This window comes from Saimiri boliviensis, chromosome 11 (assembly GCF_048565385.1).
Source record: "Saimiri boliviensis isolate mSaiBol1 chromosome 11, mSaiBol1.pri, whole genome shotgun sequence".
Classification (NCBI taxonomy): domain Eukaryota; kingdom Metazoa; phylum Chordata; class Mammalia; order Primates; family Cebidae; genus Saimiri; species Saimiri boliviensis.
Genome location: NC_133459.1, coordinates 58167320 through 58185680, shown reverse-complemented (window position 1 = coordinate 58185680; position 18361 = coordinate 58167320). Strand labels below are relative to the sequence as shown.

General features: G+C 32.9%; 1 protein-coding gene across 1 annotated transcript in view; it reads right to left on the bottom strand.

Moving 5' to 3' along the window:
* HOOK1 (hook microtubule tethering protein 1) overlaps nt 1-18361 on the bottom strand; it is a 68721-nt gene that overhangs the window by 47824 nt on the left and 2536 nt on the right. Inside the window, exons 2-6 of the mRNA XM_010348363.3 lie at nt 13533-13618; nt 7600-7672; nt 4539-4589; nt 3198-3330; nt 1332-1399 (exon numbers count right to left, since the gene is read on the bottom strand). Of these exons, the coding sequence (XP_010346665.2) occupies nt 1332-1399; nt 3198-3330; nt 4539-4589; nt 7600-7672; nt 13533-13618 (411 nt within the window). The remainder of the gene's footprint in view (nt 1-1331; nt 1400-3197; nt 3331-4538; nt 4590-7599; nt 7673-13532; nt 13619-18361) is intronic.

Here is an 18361-nt window from a genome sequence, read left to right as displayed (position 1 = left end):
ATTTGGCTTTTCCTTCTCTTAATTTTAGGGTCCTTAGAACACTATTCAAATAAACACTTTACTAGAGGTTTAATTTAATAACACAAATTGAAGCGTATTAGTGAGGGCACTGTAAATAAACTGTGCTTTAAATACATATATTCAAAATACTTGTGTACTGAAAAATTTCAATACGTTTGAAAAGACATATTACTGATGAAGAGTGAATATATTAAATAATTTTTAAGTGATTCATATACATTATAACTTACTACTTTTTAAATGCAGCCTTTTTGAGAAGTCATTTTAAAAGCAGGAATTACAATTATATGAAAAAAAGGTGCTGTAAAATAACTCTTTGAGATGAAAGGCAGATTTATTTATGTATAGGGATGCTCCGAATCCAAACCAACAATGTAAACTCAGGGAATACAGCCTACCAAAGTCCTGTATGATGTTGCTCTGCAAGTCATGCCCCTTCCAAACGCCGCTTTTCATAAGGTTACCTCTGTACTTCACCTCAGCCTTAGGCTGATACTAAGAATCAACACCGCACCACATTAATTCTGAATCCTTCCTGGCTCCACTTAGATAACCAGACTAGCTTTAATCCAACTTAACCTGGCTCTGAAACCTAAGTACCACCATATTTGCTCACAGATCTAATATTTTGAAAATGCATATGGTGAAAATGAAAATTTCAGGAAAGACTGTTATAACCGGCTGAAAGAAAAGAAAAATGAAAAATTCCTGTCTGGTCAGAGACTGTTTATCCTGCATTTCCTGCTTAGTTGAAGTTATTTAAAGGAAGGGTGCCCATCCCGTGGGCCACAGACCAGTACCAGTTTGTGGCCTGCTAAAAACTGGGCTGCACCGAAGGAGGTGAGCAGCAGGCAAGAGAGCATTATCACCTGGACTCCAACTCCTGTCAAATCAATGGCAGCATTAGATTCTCACAGGAGCACAAACACCACTGTGAACACTTTTTATGAGAATCTAATGCCTGACTATCTAAGGTGGAACAGTTTTATCCTAAAACCATTCCTCTCCGCCGCCCCAGGTCTGTGGAAAAATTGTCTTCCACAAAATCGGTCCCTGGAGTTGAAAAGGTTGAGGACCACTGATTTAAAGGAACTTCACAATATTAATTTATTAGCCAGCTTTTAAAATGAAGAGACACTAAAATTGAGCTTAAAGGCCTTTTATTTTTGGGGGGGGTGGGGGGGGAGGAAGACCTACTAGCTAAGGGCAAGTAGGCCCACAACAAATAGCAAGTTCATAAAAAGAAAACCATAAGTTTTATATAATTTGGTTTAGGATTTTTATACTCATAGGAACATGATATAATTTACCTCTTGAATAGCAGTCATGACCACATGTTGAACAGACTCTTCCAGTGTCATTATATTTTGAATATGTTCTGTGATTTAAAAAAAAAAAAAAATCAAATCTGAAAACAAATCTATTCTTTACACGTGGTACCTTAGCCATCAAATTAAGAGAATATAAAAACTCATTTACCCACAGATAATCCTTTAGGTAAATACATTATTTGTCCACAAGTATGTCTTTCTTCCTCACCAAGATAAACTGAGTAATGTTAACCAAATGAGTCCATTCTTTCAGGATTGAGATTGTTGCAATATCTTGAAATCATTTTGAAACTCAATTCACATGGCAAAGTACAAACGCGTGAAAGCTTTTATAAAGTTATGCATATAGGAATAGAATTCCTTTTAAAAAATGGGACAAAATTGCTCAATAATGCTTAGAAGTAAATTATGGAAATATTACATACAATATTAAAATTTGTAAGATACAACAAAATAATCGTTTTGAGGCAAAATCAGCACTTATGTCAATTACAAGCTTAGAACAGGAACAGCTGATTAATTCACAAGAAAAATGAATGAGATAAAAGAGGACAACAAAATTAAACAGCAAAACAGAATCAAAGCTGAACGTTTGCTCTTTGAAAAAGATAATAAAACGTTCAAACCTGGTAAGATTAATTAAGCAAAAATAAGTTATAAATAACCAGTAATTAAAACATTAACAAAGCATTAATCAATGAAAAAAAAATCATAATTACAACAACAAATTACTAGCTTTATAAATAAATTGCTATTTGTCAATTTATGATTAAATATTTAGAGAAGTATTAACTTTCTATGAGCAAATGTCCCTGCTTTTATGAAAAACCCAATATACGGATCTTTAACATTATGTCTAAGTGAGAAATAAAAGCCTATAGAGAAATACTGGCTTGTCACAGAAAAAAAGCTTCTAGTAAATAGTAGAGATGGACTAATATAAAAATTCTCTGACACCCAGTCATTGTCCTTTCATAATTGATAAACTACAATTAACTTCATGTATTTTATTTTTCTCTTTTCAGAGTTTGTTATCAAGTTTATCCCAACTTATATCCTTTCTTCATTAGTTAGACAATGTTGAATGTTTTCCAAGGCCTTGGCTTGAAGTATTTTGTATTTTGCAAACTTAAGTACTCAACATTATTCTTTCATAAAGGTGGTGTACTAAGAACAACTTTGGATGAATCACACAAAAAGAAAAATCAGCATCAAAAGTCTCACCACCCAGACAGATTTAAGCCCTCAAGGGAGGGAGGTCTGGGCCTGTTCAGTTCATCATTTATCATTACATGCAACCAAATATGATCCTTTTGTACTCAGCAAAATATGGATCGCTGTGTTTAGATATACCAATATGATGCACCAATTCCATTTATATCATTAGATTACTCATCTGGAGCATATATTGGACAAATATGCTTCTAAAAAGAGAAGAATATTAGCTTAAGGAACCTGAATTCTAAATTAGTAGCTGAATATTTATTTATGAAAACTAAATCCACATACAGTTCTTACATGTAAAACAGACATAATGCATCAGATGAATAAGTACAATTTTTATTGACTATCCACTAAATCTTAATGTACTGGATATATTAAACTAATTAAACTAAAATATTTTTAATTTAGCCACTGAATATGAATATCAAAATCCAGGTACAAATAGGACACTCAAGGTATGCCACTTTTCAATGACAAAGTTGGGCTAGAATTCAGATCTTCTGGTTTACATCTCAGGGTGCTTTCTGCCAAGCTTTATTAGTATATTTTAATGCTAGCTTGTATAGCAATGTAGATTGTTTCTAGAAAGTAGAAATCCTCAAATGATTGAAATTCACTTACCTTGCTTCTTTTCACAGTTGATCGCACAACCTAAAATAAGCTGGAGCAACCTCCCAAGCTCCACTGGATCTGAACATTCAGTTATTTGATTTAAATCAGGGATAAGTGCTTCTGAAATCTGCTGCCCCAAAAACTACAATATTAAAATAAATTAGATCACTAATTTATGTTGGCTGCAAAGAATTTGCTAAATTTAATATTATTACATTTAAAATACAGATTCATGAAACAACTCAGATAAAATAACAAATGACAAATCAATAATTATTGATTAAAACCAGTCAGAAATGTTCAGGCAACATCCCAAAATTCTGAGTAACAAACCAACGCACTATATTTCCTTTTGATTTCACAGCAAATATCCTTTGATTACACAGTCAGAGAGAAGAATTTAATTTAAAAAGCACTTGGCCTAGTCTACTATGATAAAACTTATGCCTGTCCATTAAATAATAAGCTTATGTTAAGCCAAAGAATATTCAGAATATTTTGATATATAATCAATTAACAGAAAAATGCCATGTAAACTACTGCACTTTTACAAATGAACAACAAATCTAATGAATTCCTTTTTTTTCTGGTCTTATCTTTCCTTTTTTATTTTTTAGCTGATTAAAAAGGTTCTTGACATTTCAACAGCTTTAAAATCAGTTTTAGGTATTTAATAAATTGAAAAATTTGGAGAGTATTGAAACATTTTTGGAAGAAATTACAAATTTAATTGTGCGACGACTTAAAAAAAATAGAAACAAAAATTCTTTAATAGAAAAGTCATTCAAAAGCTGCTAATCATTAAGCAATAAATTCTCTTATATCAAAAACCCTACTAGAGAACTTGTTATGATGCTGAATAAGAAAAAAAAAAAAACTATTTGATTAATGTACTATCTAGGATGACTTTGTAATAATACTTTCACTTTTCATTTTTTCCAATTTACTTGTATGAGCATAATCTCAGTTATGTCTTTGCTATTGTTTACACTGGGAAGAAATGTCAAAATAACGCTTTAAATAGAAAATTAATTCAATTAATTATAAAGTCTACTTCATAGTATAGGACAAAATCAAATCATATTAAAGATAAAGGTAATTCTACCTCAAAATAATCAGTTTAGAGAGTATCAATACCTAAGCAATGTTATCTCACAAATCAATATATCTAAGCTTAAGCTTGCTTATTTTCACAAATGAGTGTCCTATAAAAATGCCAATAAAACATTTTCCAATTATGACTTATAGTCCAGTAAAATATTATAAACAAAAAAACCAAGTGATTTTTCAATCTCAAAGTAATTATCATATAGCATTTTGCATTTAAACAAAGTCAGATGTCTTTCATACCTCATGATAATAGCTCATAATTCCTTGAAGGACCTTCTTTAAATTACTAGCCTAACATGAAAAAAAAAGAGAGAGTCTTATTTCAGATTAATAATGAAAGAAAAGTTATACCACCATGAAAAGACAATAAAAACTTTCCCCTAATTAAAAAGGACAACAAAAACATTATAATAGAGGTCTAGAAATACAAACACATGATACTTTTTAACCATCAGAGCTTTAATCAGTTGTTAGTTAAGTAGGGTAATTATATTTAAAGTGGGCCACAATGAACTCAAGGGCCCACTTTAAAAATTTATATATGGGCATGTCCACCTTCAGTCATGAGCAAATTAACTGGGTTTTGATTTTCTCTCCCGTCACTAATAACTAGAAAACAAGACAAAATACATTAAACAATTGTTTTCAAGCTTTAGACAAGTAGTACAAAACTCTGCTTTCTGAAGGAAGGAAAACAAACAGAAAATGAGCCCTATGCAAGTTTGTACAAGCTTTCTGTCTTAAGGCGATTTTCAGACTATGGCAGAGGGAGGTGGACACCAAACCAAGCCTGATGTTTTCAATGACTGAAGAGATAGACATCAGAAGTTCAGGAAGGCCTGGGCAGTTCGAATTTGCAGGGCAGACAGATGAAAAGATGGGAGCTATGGAAAGAGTGAGCTCTGGAGATTTGTGCAGAGTGGTTCCTTTGACTCTTTGGCTAAATACCAACTTGGATGTGGATGGATGAAACTCAATTTTCTTTCCAAAGAAATAACAATCCAGGGAATTATAAGCCGAACCATTCCCAAAGACTATACAAGCCAAAAAAATTTTGAAATTCTTACTAGCCAGAATGAAAACACTATGGTACATGCACAAAGCATTCACTAAAGACTCCATAAAGGTCACAGCTTAGTAATGGTTCTAACTTAGTCCTAAAGGAAAGAGTATTTTAGTTATGTCCTCCACCACAGCCAAAAACAGGCTTTAAAGGATCAAACTGATTCCAAGTACCCAAACTACCTGCAAGAACAAAATACAACACTCCTCAAAACAATATACTTAAAAATCAGTACTCAATAATAAATTTCATAATGTCTAGCATCAAATTAAAAAATTACTACATATATGAAGAAGCAGGAAAATGGGGACTGAAATTAGGAGAAAACTCAGTCAATACATATGGGTTCAGAAATGAAAGATAAGAGAATTGGGAGACTATGTTAAAACTTCTAGTTTAAAGATGTTCAAGAATTTGAACCAAAACATGGATATAAGAAATGTTTTTTTAAAATAAAAAATCAAATAGAGTGTCAAACTGGATAAAAATGTAAGACCCAACTATTAGGTGCCTACATGAAACACTTTCAATGTAAAGACATAGGCAGATTAAAAGAATGGAAAAATAAATACTAATGAAAAATATAATCATAAAAATCTGTAGTGGCTATATTAATATCATATAAATTTTATTTCAAATCAAGGAATATTGCCAGGGATTTAAAAAAGCATTTCATAATAAGTGAATTCATTCAAGAAATATCGTGTGTAATAAACTTAATAACAAAAATTTAAAATACACAAAGTAAAAAGCAAAAAAAAAAAAAAGAAATGCAAAGGAGAAATCAACAATGTCGAAATTGTCATTAGAGATTTAAGGACTCTCCTCAGAGTCCATACTATACTATACACATAGTATGATAAGACAGAATATCAATAAAGATGTAAAAAAATACCACTATCAACAAATTTGACAAAATCCAAATTTATATAACAACTGTAGAATACGTGCTGTTTTCATGTACACATGGAACATTCACCAAGACAGACCATATGTTCAGTCATAAAATAAGACTCAGTAAATGTAAAATAATTTCTCAATAAAGAGTATATTCCCAATAAATAAAAGAAAGGCAACTGGAAAAGCCTCAAATATTTTGAATTTAAATTGCCTACTTATAATTTACTCGTAGATCCAAGGAGAAAACACAAGGGAAATTACCAAATATTTTGAAATGAATGAAAATAAAATCACAGTATGTCAAAATATATGGGATGTGGCTAAGATGGTGCTTAATATTAGGGGGGAAGAAGGTCTAAAGTTAATTATTTAAGCTTCCACCTTAAGAAGCAAGAAAAAGAAGAACACAATAAATGAAAGGAAATAATAAAATCAGAGAGAAAAATCAATGGAGTAGAAAATGTAAGCTAATTCTTTAAAAAATAAGTAAGTAAAATTGAAAAACATCTAGCCAGACTTATCAAAGAAAATAAATTCAAAAGACACAAATTACCAATAGCAGGAAAAGAAAAGGAAACATCATTAAAGATCAGTTATTAGCATATTATTAGCACAGTAATTCAGTTAAGAACTGTATATCATCATATCATACAACCTATATGAAACAAATGTCCTAGAAGACACCGCAAAACTAACTGAAAAAACACAAAATCAGTTTGGCAGTTTCTTATAAGGTTAAGCACATACTTACACAAGTTAGCAATTCTACCCAGAAATTCACTCAAAAGAAATATGCATCTGTGCAAAAATTCATGTATGAATGTTTATTAGCTACTGTGTTCACAATAGTAAAAAATAATAAAAATTCAAATATCCATCAACAAGTGAATGGCTAAACAAACCATAATATATCAGTCTAATGAAATACTACTTAGCAAAAAAAGAACTACTAATGCAGGCAACATGGATGAGACAAAAAATTAAATTGAGTGAATGAAGTTAGACAAAAAGAGTACACATTATATGATTCAATTTATACAAAATTCCAGAAATGAACTCTCCATAGTGACATGAGACAGATCTATAGCTATACAGGGTCGGAATGAAGGCAGGGATTAATTGAAAATGGGTCTGAAGTGCCTATTTTTGGTTAGTGGGAATATTTTCTATTTCATTATGATGGTAGTTACATGAAAGAATACATGTTTTAAAACTCAAACTGTACACAATAAAAAGTCCTATATGTTAATTTGAAAAAAAAAAAAGATGTGCTTGAGCTTAGTGCTAATTTTAGAACCACTGTTTGAATCAAGCACTTCTCCCATTCATTCTGCATACCTTTATTCTCCAGTTGTCCCCAACATCCTCTTTAATTCGGCTTAACCAAGATTCATTGAACCAAGCTACATCACTGAAAGAACAACAAGTAAAATACTAAAGATGAAAATGTTTTTATTACATAAAAAACATTAAATAGAGCCAACAGAGAAAGTTACTTTATGTCTTAAAGCCTATCCTTAATAACAATACTTAATATTACTTATATAGTAATAATTTGTCATATTAAGTTATTTAAGTCATTCACACCTTCAATTTAACAAATATTTACTTAATATTTAATAGTAGGTGCACTGCTATCAGAAAACGTAAAAGTCTCAACTCTGAATAGGTGAAAAGCCAACATTATAATTAGTGTCTACTCTGTATCAAGCACTGTGCTTGGTAACTTGGTAAAGACTCCATTATTATTTTCAGTCTTACTATTCAGGGAATTGAGGAAGACAGAGTCTAAGTAATTTGCCCTGAGTGATACTATTATCAGTACATGGCAAAGCCCAAAATAAATCTATTCAATTGAGTAAAACTAAGCAGAATGAGTTTAAATGAGAAGTCTACAAAGACAAGTTTAGTTTTAATGAAAAGCAAAGTCCTATATTGATACTGATATGGCCAAGACAAAGAATTGCTACACTAAATTTTAGTGTATTTAATAAGGATTTGAAGAACAATATTTGACTATATACGGTGAACTATGCTAATAGACTATATTCTAAACAAATACCTAGATGCTTTATCTGAGTAACGAATTGAGCAAGATTAATATGACGATAATTTACCATTTTGACACTTTGAAAAGTAGCTAATAAAGAAGAAAAATAAAAAGCACAAATAATTACACTCAAAGGAGAATGTCATAAATGTTCTAAGGGTCAAACAACTTCAAAATCACAAAATGTTAGTGCTAGAAGAGATCTTAAAGGTCTCATCTAAATTCTTACTTTACAGGTATGCCAACTAAAATCGGGGAAAAATCAAAGAGCTTCTTTTCCAAGGTTATAACTTGAAATAAAGAATCCAAAACTGAAACTAGAACACAGTATCTAGCTTTTTAGAAATCTTTCTGCTCATTTGTTCTAAAAACAGAAGATAATACTTTTGGCTGTGATAACCAAAAAAAATGGCTTCACCATTTTCAATTCATTTGGACTTTGTAATCATTTTATTTTTTTATTCATGATGAATACATAATAATTGTATATAACCATTTTCTTTAAAGCAGATTAACGTTAATTGTGCTCAACTTTTCCCATATGCTAAGGGTGCAACTACCAAAACAATTTATCTAAATGTAAATGCTATACTGCCAACCAGGTATTTACTTGAAATAATTGAATGAATTGAGTTAATGAGTCAAAACTGTCCAATTCACTTTCTTTTTATATCAGATTAATAAAAAGTCCTAACCAAAAGAAGTATGCCAGTTGTGATGGTTAATGTTATGTGTCAACTTAGCTAGCCCACAGTAACCATATATTTGGTAAAACCCATCTGGATGTTTCTGGGAAGGTATTTTCTAGATGAGATTAACATTTTAATCAGCGGACTTTGAATAAAGCAAACTACCCTCCATTATGTGGGTGAGTCTCATCCAATCAGTTGAAGGCCTTAAGAAAAAGGCTGACCTCCTCCAAAGAAACAGCAAATTGTCCCAGCAGATGGCCTTCCAAATGTAGCTGCTCTTCTTTGAGTCTCTAACCTGCTGGCCTACCCTGCAGAGTTTAGACTTGTCATCCCCCACAATCACATGAGCCATTTCCTTAAAAAAAATCGGTGTGTGTGCGCACATGTGTGTATATTCAGACACATATTATACACACACTCACCTTCTATTGGTTCTTTTTCTCTGGATCCCCTTGACTACTATCCCAGTCTTCTAACTGACCCTAAAAAGATCCAAGTATATGATTCTATGCTATAATTATCTTAGAAATTGGATCTAGATATAATAGATTTTTCTCTAGTTTTTCCAAGATAATTCCTTTTGTCTTTACATTCCTCATCTTCCGTTCTACCTCAAATCAACTTTAGCCCAGAGAAATACTTTCTTAGTAAAAATATATCTCCTGTTTTCTTATACACAAATTCACCCTTCTCAAACAATTATAATGGCAGTCAACTTTTTCTACTATTAATCTTGATCTCCAATCACAGGACATCTTTTTTTTTTTCTTTTGTGTTGCAACCTCATATAGAGTCTTGAAAAATTAGCTCCTTTTCTTCTATTTCCCAGAACTTCAATAACACTCAAGGGGTATCAAGTAAGAAATGGGACACAGCACTAACGAATCAAAATATGGTCCAATTATTTTCTAATAAAACTAAATAAGAATTACTATGTTTTAACTCTATCCAAGGTATTTATCTACAACAATTTTACCAAGTGAATTCAGGCAGTAAGTAATACCTACCAGTTACTACAAACAATATTGTTGTGTCACTTCAATGTACACCCAGAGCCTATTCTTCTTGAAATACCCAAAAATCTTCTCTATTAATCCATCAAACTGTGATCTATATTTTCAACAGTTGTGTATAAAGTACAGATAGATCTCCATATAAGTATGTCCATGGATAGATGTCCATAGATAGATGTCTGTACTTATACGAACATTTTACTAATACTCCAAAGTAAAAACTTATACAGATATCTATCTATACTTTATACACAACTGACTTTCATTTTATTAATACTCCAAAGTAAAAATCTATTGGGATGGTTTCAATACATTTCAATGATTACAGCTGGTTGAGAACACTGAATTGGAGTAAGACCAAACTGATGCAAATCCTAGCTTTGCTATTTATTCATTATTTAACTTCAGAAAGCAATTTCAACTTCTTATACCTCTGTCCTCTTCTATAAATTGAAGGTAAAAATAATACCTACTTCACTAGACTAGTAAAATTTAAATGAAATAATGTCAAATGAGGTCTACAATGATGCCTTTATTTAGTAAATACTCAGATGTTGGCTATCATGGTTTATTATGCTAAATGCTCAAATATCTGCTAAACAAATAAATAAATGCATGATGATTAAGGTCTCTGACTATGCTACATTTTCTGTCTCATTCTTCTTCCTCTTATAAAAAAAAAGTTTAGTCAAAGACAACAGGAGCAGAGAGGTTAGCTGGTGCTTAAAGTGACAAGGCTACGCCTTTCTTTTAAAGATATGGCATGCACAATTTATAGTTGTTCTGAGACGAATCCTACACCCCTCCCAAAAAAATGTTTAGGTCCTAACCCCTGTGAACATGACCTTGTTTGAGATAAGGTCTCCAAGTACATAATAAAGGTAAGATCAGGTCATAATGAATTAGGATGGGCCCTAATCCAATATGCCTGGTGCCCTTAAAAGAAAAGAGACATAGACAGGTAAGATGGTCATGTGAAGACAGAGTGGAGATACACTGCCACAAAACAAAGAATGCTTGAAGCTACCGAAAGTTAGAAGAGGCAAGGGAGAATCGTCTCCTAGAAGCTTTGGAGGGAGCATGGCCCAGAAAATAGCTTGATTTAGAACTTCTAGCTTCCAGAACCGTGAGAGAATTAATTTTTCTATTTTAAGCCACTTGGTTCTATGGCACTTTGGTACAGTAGCCCTAGGAAATTAATACAGTTGTCCAGTTTTCTTCCCATGTGTTTTTAAAATAACTGAAGCTTCCAAATGCATTTGAAAAGAGAGTTACGTGTTACATATTCAAAGTGAAGAGAATGATTAAGGAACTGCAGAACCCTAGCAATAACTCCATGACTCTTCATGTCTAAGTTAAACAGTTTAGACACCACTTTTTAAAGATATTACTATTTGGAAAAATATCTGCCTCAAGTAAACACAAAAGAACTACGGGTTAAATTTTGCTACTTCCTTAAAAAGCAGAATTTCTCTTCTTACCTTCAGTAGCAATTTTGATGTGATCTGATGTCAGCCACAATAGCCATAAATGCAATATGTTCAAAATAGTAACAGTTTAAAGTGTTTTGAAATGTTTCAAGACATATGGTAAAATTAACCCTTTTAACTGGAATAAGATATACTGGCCCAAGCCAGGGAGAAAATGTATGCTTTATGTCTCACTATCCAGATCCAGACTTGTGAAAAGTTCCAAAACTGGAAAGGAGTTTAAAAATAAAAATAAATACAAAGTAGCCCTTGTATGATAAGGAGACTCAGACACCTAAGAACAAGTAAAATTGAGTAAATGAAGCAAAGAGACAGGGAGAGCGAAAGAGATACTTAGGGTTAATTTTAGGTCATTGGCCATTTGTTTAATTAAGACAGAGAATTTCCGATTGGCTATTTTATTTTTCCTGCAGAAAAGCTCTTAGAAGACTGTAACAGACACAAGAAAGAAGAAATAAAGAAAATGCAGAGAGAAGGAAGATCAGCATTAACAGCATAATCCAACAGACTGTGGAAAAAATGAGTTGGTGAAAAGTATATAGTTTAGCTGACTCTATTTACTGATTCTACTCTAAACATCAGGTCCAGTGCTAGAGTATAGGAGGTCAAAGAGCTTTGTGCATCACATCATGGTAAAAACAGGTCTCTTTATTCTGGCATAAAGCTACTAAAGCCCAACAAAACATATAGAAAGGACAACTCTGAATGGAACTGTTGAAATGAGTGAATGCATACCAGCCTTCCATTAATACCAACCACAACATTGATACATCTACAGCAATACTTACAACATAGCATGATGAGAAGAAGGCAAGGCATAAATTCTAGTGACAAAAAACAATGATGACTTTCTCAAATCATCAAAAAAGAACTATGTCCAGAATGTTTGACTCTGATTAATTAAATCATTTCAAAATCAACTAAGATATAAATAAATAAAACATTTAAGAAATATTTTAAAAGACAGAATAAGAGTAAGGCATATTTTAGAATAACTGTCATCCCTCTCAAAAGTTAACGTTAGTTAAGTTTGCCTTTTAAAGTGTTAATCATAAATTAGCCATTAAATCAGTCTATTCACAATAGATCATTTTGAAGATTCTAAATAAGTAGGATTTTTATATCATTTTAATTATGTTTCTAAGACAGGCATAGGATTTTTGCTAACCCATCTAAAAGGCTTTCCATATCAATCATGGTAAATCTACATAACATGATGGTGACAAATAATCTGACTAGAAAACAGTGAAGCAGAGAGAGGATTCTGTCTCAAAGTAGGCTAATATAAAGTTGTTATAATTATTAATTAATAAATTATGAGTACAGAATTGACCTTGTTTGTTCTACTTAGGGTACAGCTCATATTATAGACTGTAACCCTAACCATTACACAATGTTGACAAATATTAGGGGAAAAATGAATTTAGAAGTTTTTGATATTATATGCTCATATAAAATGGGTCTAGCCCAAACACAACCACTTTTTTAGTTAAGGTTTCCCTGTACCTGTGACTTCAAATTCCATTCATTCCTCATTTCATTATTGGTAAACTCATAAATTAAGAGTATTAATTCAGAAATAAATTTTAAAATTTAATACTTTAAAATTTTTTTCCAAATTCAATATTTTACACTTCAACAATGTCTAAAATAATAATCTCCATGCAAGGATACCTTAAAATGACAGCAGTACAACCAAAGAAAACACCATAAGCAATTATATCATTCACTTGTTTTTTACAGTTTTAAAATAGTGTGAACACGCCCATAACAAGTTCAAAATAAATTACCTTGAATAAATAAGAATCCTGATCAACATGTTCGGTTAAGATGTATCTCTATGAATGAGCGAGGAATAATGTCCCTGGTTGTTCCCTAGTTGCAAGAATGCCTTGGTGCCATATTCCTGAATATGTCACTGGATAAGATAAAGTTTCGATAACCTTTGCAAGTCAAGTCTAAGTTTTCTTCCTTGGTATTCAGTGGGTTAACAATGCTTTTCAGGGAGAGTCTGACCAGTACTCACATTTGATGAAGAACTTGTGCCATGGCAACTCCATTAGTCAGCTGTTTGACATCTTGACAAGGTGAGGCAGTATTGAATGTCTGCAGCTAAAATGACATAAAGCAAATGACCTTACTGGTTCTTCATGCCTACAAGGTAACATTACAAAATAAAAACACAAATTGAAAACAGCAAAAAAAAAAAAATAATAATAATAAAGAAAGAAAGAAAGAAAAGGTCCTGTTTGGTTTAAACATAGACCTGGACAAACAAATGGAACTATGCTAATATGTCTCTATGGCTGTGTAACTTTATAAAAACAAACTAAACATGTCACAAAATCATGCCTAAGACATTATAATACATTGATGCAATGGATAAAGTAATACAGAATTTGGAATAATACAAAGCCAGGTATGTAACTCTAGTCTTGTGTTTTGTCTATATTTAGCAGAACATCAGAAAAAAAAAACTTAAAGATAACCTAACATTTGCAACTTAAAATTTCACTCACATCCTTTGATAGAAAAACAAAGGCTAGAAATGTCAAGTCTAAAGCTACTTACAGTTTATCCATGAGCTCTGAAATAAGACAGGACTTCTGCTTCCTATCTAAAAGTTAGCCTTACATCTTGAAGAGTCAAGGCCTTATCTACCACTTCGAGTTGTTTCTATCTATTTTGGCTTCAGGTATACTAACTTTTCACATGTATCTGTTAAACATTCGTGTACACATTGAAGAGAAGTAGAATATTATCTTTTACAATAAGCAAATATGAGATAGAAAAAATTTTAGAAAGCAAATTACATCAGAACTAAAATGGATCATATGTTTCCTAGACATGTAATCTCAACCTATAAAAACCTTAAAGTAAATATACTATGATTCTCTTTTGCCACACATATTCACCCACTTCACTGTTCAGTAATAATATCTTAGTTTACCATTTAACTATCTTAATCCAATAATATTCTCTCCCACCATAATTCACTTTTAATAGTTTTGTGCATTTTCAAATTTGGCAACCGGTGATTCAGATCTCCATTATCTAACATAACACAGATGAATGATACCGGCAAATGAAACGTAGCCAGTTACTTTCAAAGCGCACAAAGACACCATTGAGCTCCTACTCTATGTGAGACACTGTGGTATATGATGGGACTACAAAGGACAATCACCAGGTTTCTACCCTTAAGGTAGCTTCAGTCAAGAGTTAAGGAGAGGAGAAGAAGACATAAATCATTTCTAGACAATATGGTAAGTTCCATGATTATAGTATGCACAAAATGTTTTGCAAAAAATGGGTTTGTCAAGCTAATTAGGGTTTGTATTTAGGAAAGACTTCTTGGAGATGATTTCTGAATGGAAGGGCTAGAGGGGTGAGTAGCATATTTTCTAAATAAAGAAAGAGTCAAGGAATGAAAGCTTCAGGAAGTACGGATACGATAAAAGTACAGATACATGAGAAGAGATATTATTTTTAGGGAACACGCAGTTTAGTATTACTGGGTTTGCAGTGCAAGAAAGGCTGGGGAAAAGGTGACAATTAAAAGAGTTAAAGAGACAGGCAGGAGTCCAAAGGGCCATGACAAGAAGCTTAGACTTATTTTATAGTTAATGGCCTTACCTACAAAATAGGAAATAGAATAGTTTCTACCTCACAAGATGGCTGGGGAATTAAATGAAATAGCAAATATACTTATATCAGGGCCTGGCACGTGGTATGAGCACAACAGCTGTTAGTGCACAGGTATGAATCAGGGTTTCTCCAAGTATAGGGTCTAGAAACAATATGCATCAGAGTCTCTAGACATATTAAATAAGAAAATCCTCAAGTGATTCCTAAATATGTCATTTTTTTGAGAACCATTGCTCTGGTTAATGAAAAATCACTGAAAAGTAACAAGAAAGACTGACATTCTTTAGTGTATTTTGGAGAGCAGCACAGTGACACAGAGTAGCTTCATGCTTGAGTCGGGCAGACCCGTTAGAAGTTTCCTGCAATGGCTCTGATGACAAAAATAGATAGCATACAGGGAAGCAGCATAATGTTGACTGAGAGGATATGATGAATTAATAGAATACTTAAAACATAAAATAAGAAGTATTTTGCATCTGGGTGGATGTAGCAGGAAGAGAAACTCCAAGAATTGGGGCATCTTTAAAAGGAAAATAAATTGTGACTTCCACTTTTCAGTCCTTCCAACTTACACATTAACTTTTAATGTGTAACTTAGAAGTGACATCATTAACTTTTTACAAAATGGGTATAATTCATGATTTTAAAAGGACAATTTCAGAGGCACGGAATACTAGGCAAAATAAGGAGTACACATGCTAAGGGACTGCCTCCAGGACCACTATGCTCAGATTAAAATCAATTTCCCCTCCTTACAGCCATGGACATTGGAGTGCCTCTGAGAAGTTCTTAAAATAGCTGCAAAATAAATTAGAAAATGGTATGTAATTTCATTTGGCTCAATTGAAAGGCTTACAACCAAGAACAGTGAATAAATTAAAAAGCTTAGTGGGGAGGCCGGGTGCAGTGGCTTACATCTATAATCCTAGCACTTTGGGAGGCTGAGGTGGGAGGTCACATGAGGTCAGGAGTTCGAGATCAGCCTGGCCAATATGGTGAAATTCTGTTTCTACCAAAAATACAAAAATTAGCCAAGTGTGATGGTGCACACCTATAATTCTAGCTACTACGGAGGCTGAGACAGGAGAATCGCTTGAACCAGGAGATGGGGTTGCAGTGAGCCAAGATCCTGCCATTGCACTACAGCTTGGGTGACAGGGCAAGACTCCATCTCAAAAAAATAAATAAATAAAAGAAAGAAAGAAAAAGCTTAGTGGGGAGAGTGAGGTCAAAGCAAACAGACAAAAGAAAATGTATTCTTTTTTTTTTTTTTTTTTTTTTTTTTTTTTTTTTTTTTTTTTTTTTAGGTGGAGTCTCACTCTGCAGCCCAGACTGGAGGGCAGTGTCACAATCTTGGCCACTGATTGTGTAAACTCCACCTCCCAGGTTCAAGGAAATCTCTGCCTCGGCCTCCTTAGTAGCTGGGATTACAGGCACCGGCTACCACGCCTGGCTAATTTTTTTCTGTTTTTAGTAGAGATGGGGTTTCACCATCTTGGAAAATGTATTCCTTCAAACTTAAGTCTTTTTAGTGAGTGACCCAAAAAAGACAGATAGGGCTTCCACAGGTGTCCATCGCTAAACACAATCTGGCAAATACTACTTTATTTTCTTCTATATTAATAAATCAAACAAATAATCAGAAATGTGGAAATGCTGTTCCTAAATTACTTCAGTATAAATGTCACAGAAATCAAGGAAGATTAAGTTTTCACAACCAGTAGCCAACAAAAACTCAACCTTAGATCAACTTTATTTTCATATTTTCCTCCTCTAGCTCCTCATTACAAAAAGACAGTCATTGCTTTGAGTTTTAAGATCTTCATAAAAATAATTCAGCTTTTAATAATATTCTAAATTTGGGTATATATTATTATTCTTTCCTTCATATGCCTGTCAAAGAATGCAAGAACCAAGAAAAACATTTAAAAATATTTGGTCCAACCTTTTAATTTTATTGGCGAGAGGAAGGTCCAAAGATATTAGACAAATTTCCCATGTCACAGAACCAAGCAGCAGAATTAAATTTATCTTTATACAAACATTTCTTCAAACTCTCATACATGTCCTCCACCATGTAAATGATGCCCATATTTACCATTTTGCCCTGAATTTTCTGCTAAGTAGCAGTACAATATTTCTAAGAACCAATTATTTTAAGAAAGTGAGTTCCAAATCATAAAATGCAATTTTAAAAAAAATGTCACAAGACGCATCCCTTCACCTAACCAACTTTTCTTGATGACTTCTCTAATTCTGTTGTTGGCTCCATTCTCCTCCTAGTGCTGAAAAAAGAGTTATTCCCAACTGTCTTATCTCCACAATTTGGCTCCATCATAAGTTTTTAAAATCTTCTATATCTGGGCCAGGGTTATCATGACAAATGTATATGCTCCACTATCTCCCTCTAATCTGTAGCTGAAGGACAGCATTTGTTTTACTGCTAGTGGCTCTTCCCTGTGTCTGGAGAACTAATTTCCCCGATTTCTACCTGCTGAAATCCAACAAACATCTATGATCCAGTTAAAAATCCACCTGAGTATTAAAAAACAAAACAAAACAAAAAACAAACAAACACAAAAACTAAGCTATATCATACTTAATGGTGAAATACTAGTCTCTGAGGTCAGAACCCAGGCAGTGGTATTTACCATCACCACTTTGATTCAGTGTTGGTGTTGTATTGGCAACAGTGGTTAGTGTTCTCCTAGGGACAGAGCAGAAAATAGGTCATGTAAGAGCTCTGATCCCAAAAGCCAACTGGATTACTTTAGAAAGTACTGTGTTATAGATAAGAGAGAAAGAGGTTAACTGGTTACAGGGGGATAAAGGTGGGAGACAAATAGGTCACTACTTTTGAAATAGCTGTAACAAAGAGTCCCTAAAAAGCAACATCAGTCCCAAGACCTGAATGATGGAAGCAGTCAAACACTGGAAGAACTAGAAGGAGAATATTCTAGATAGAGGGGGAAAAAATCCCTGATGCATTAAAACAGCTTAGCCTCTTCGACAAATAGAAAGTCAATGCAGCATGATGGGCTTGAAGTGTTGCTTGAGGTGAGTTTGGAGAAAGTTGGGTAGGTGAGGTAAGATCAATAATGCAGTTGCTGGCAAAGGCAAAAATAATCAGTTAATTTTTTTAAAAAGACAGTAAATTTCACTGGACATCATCTAAAGAGGATTTAAAAAAAAAAAAAAGCAACAGAG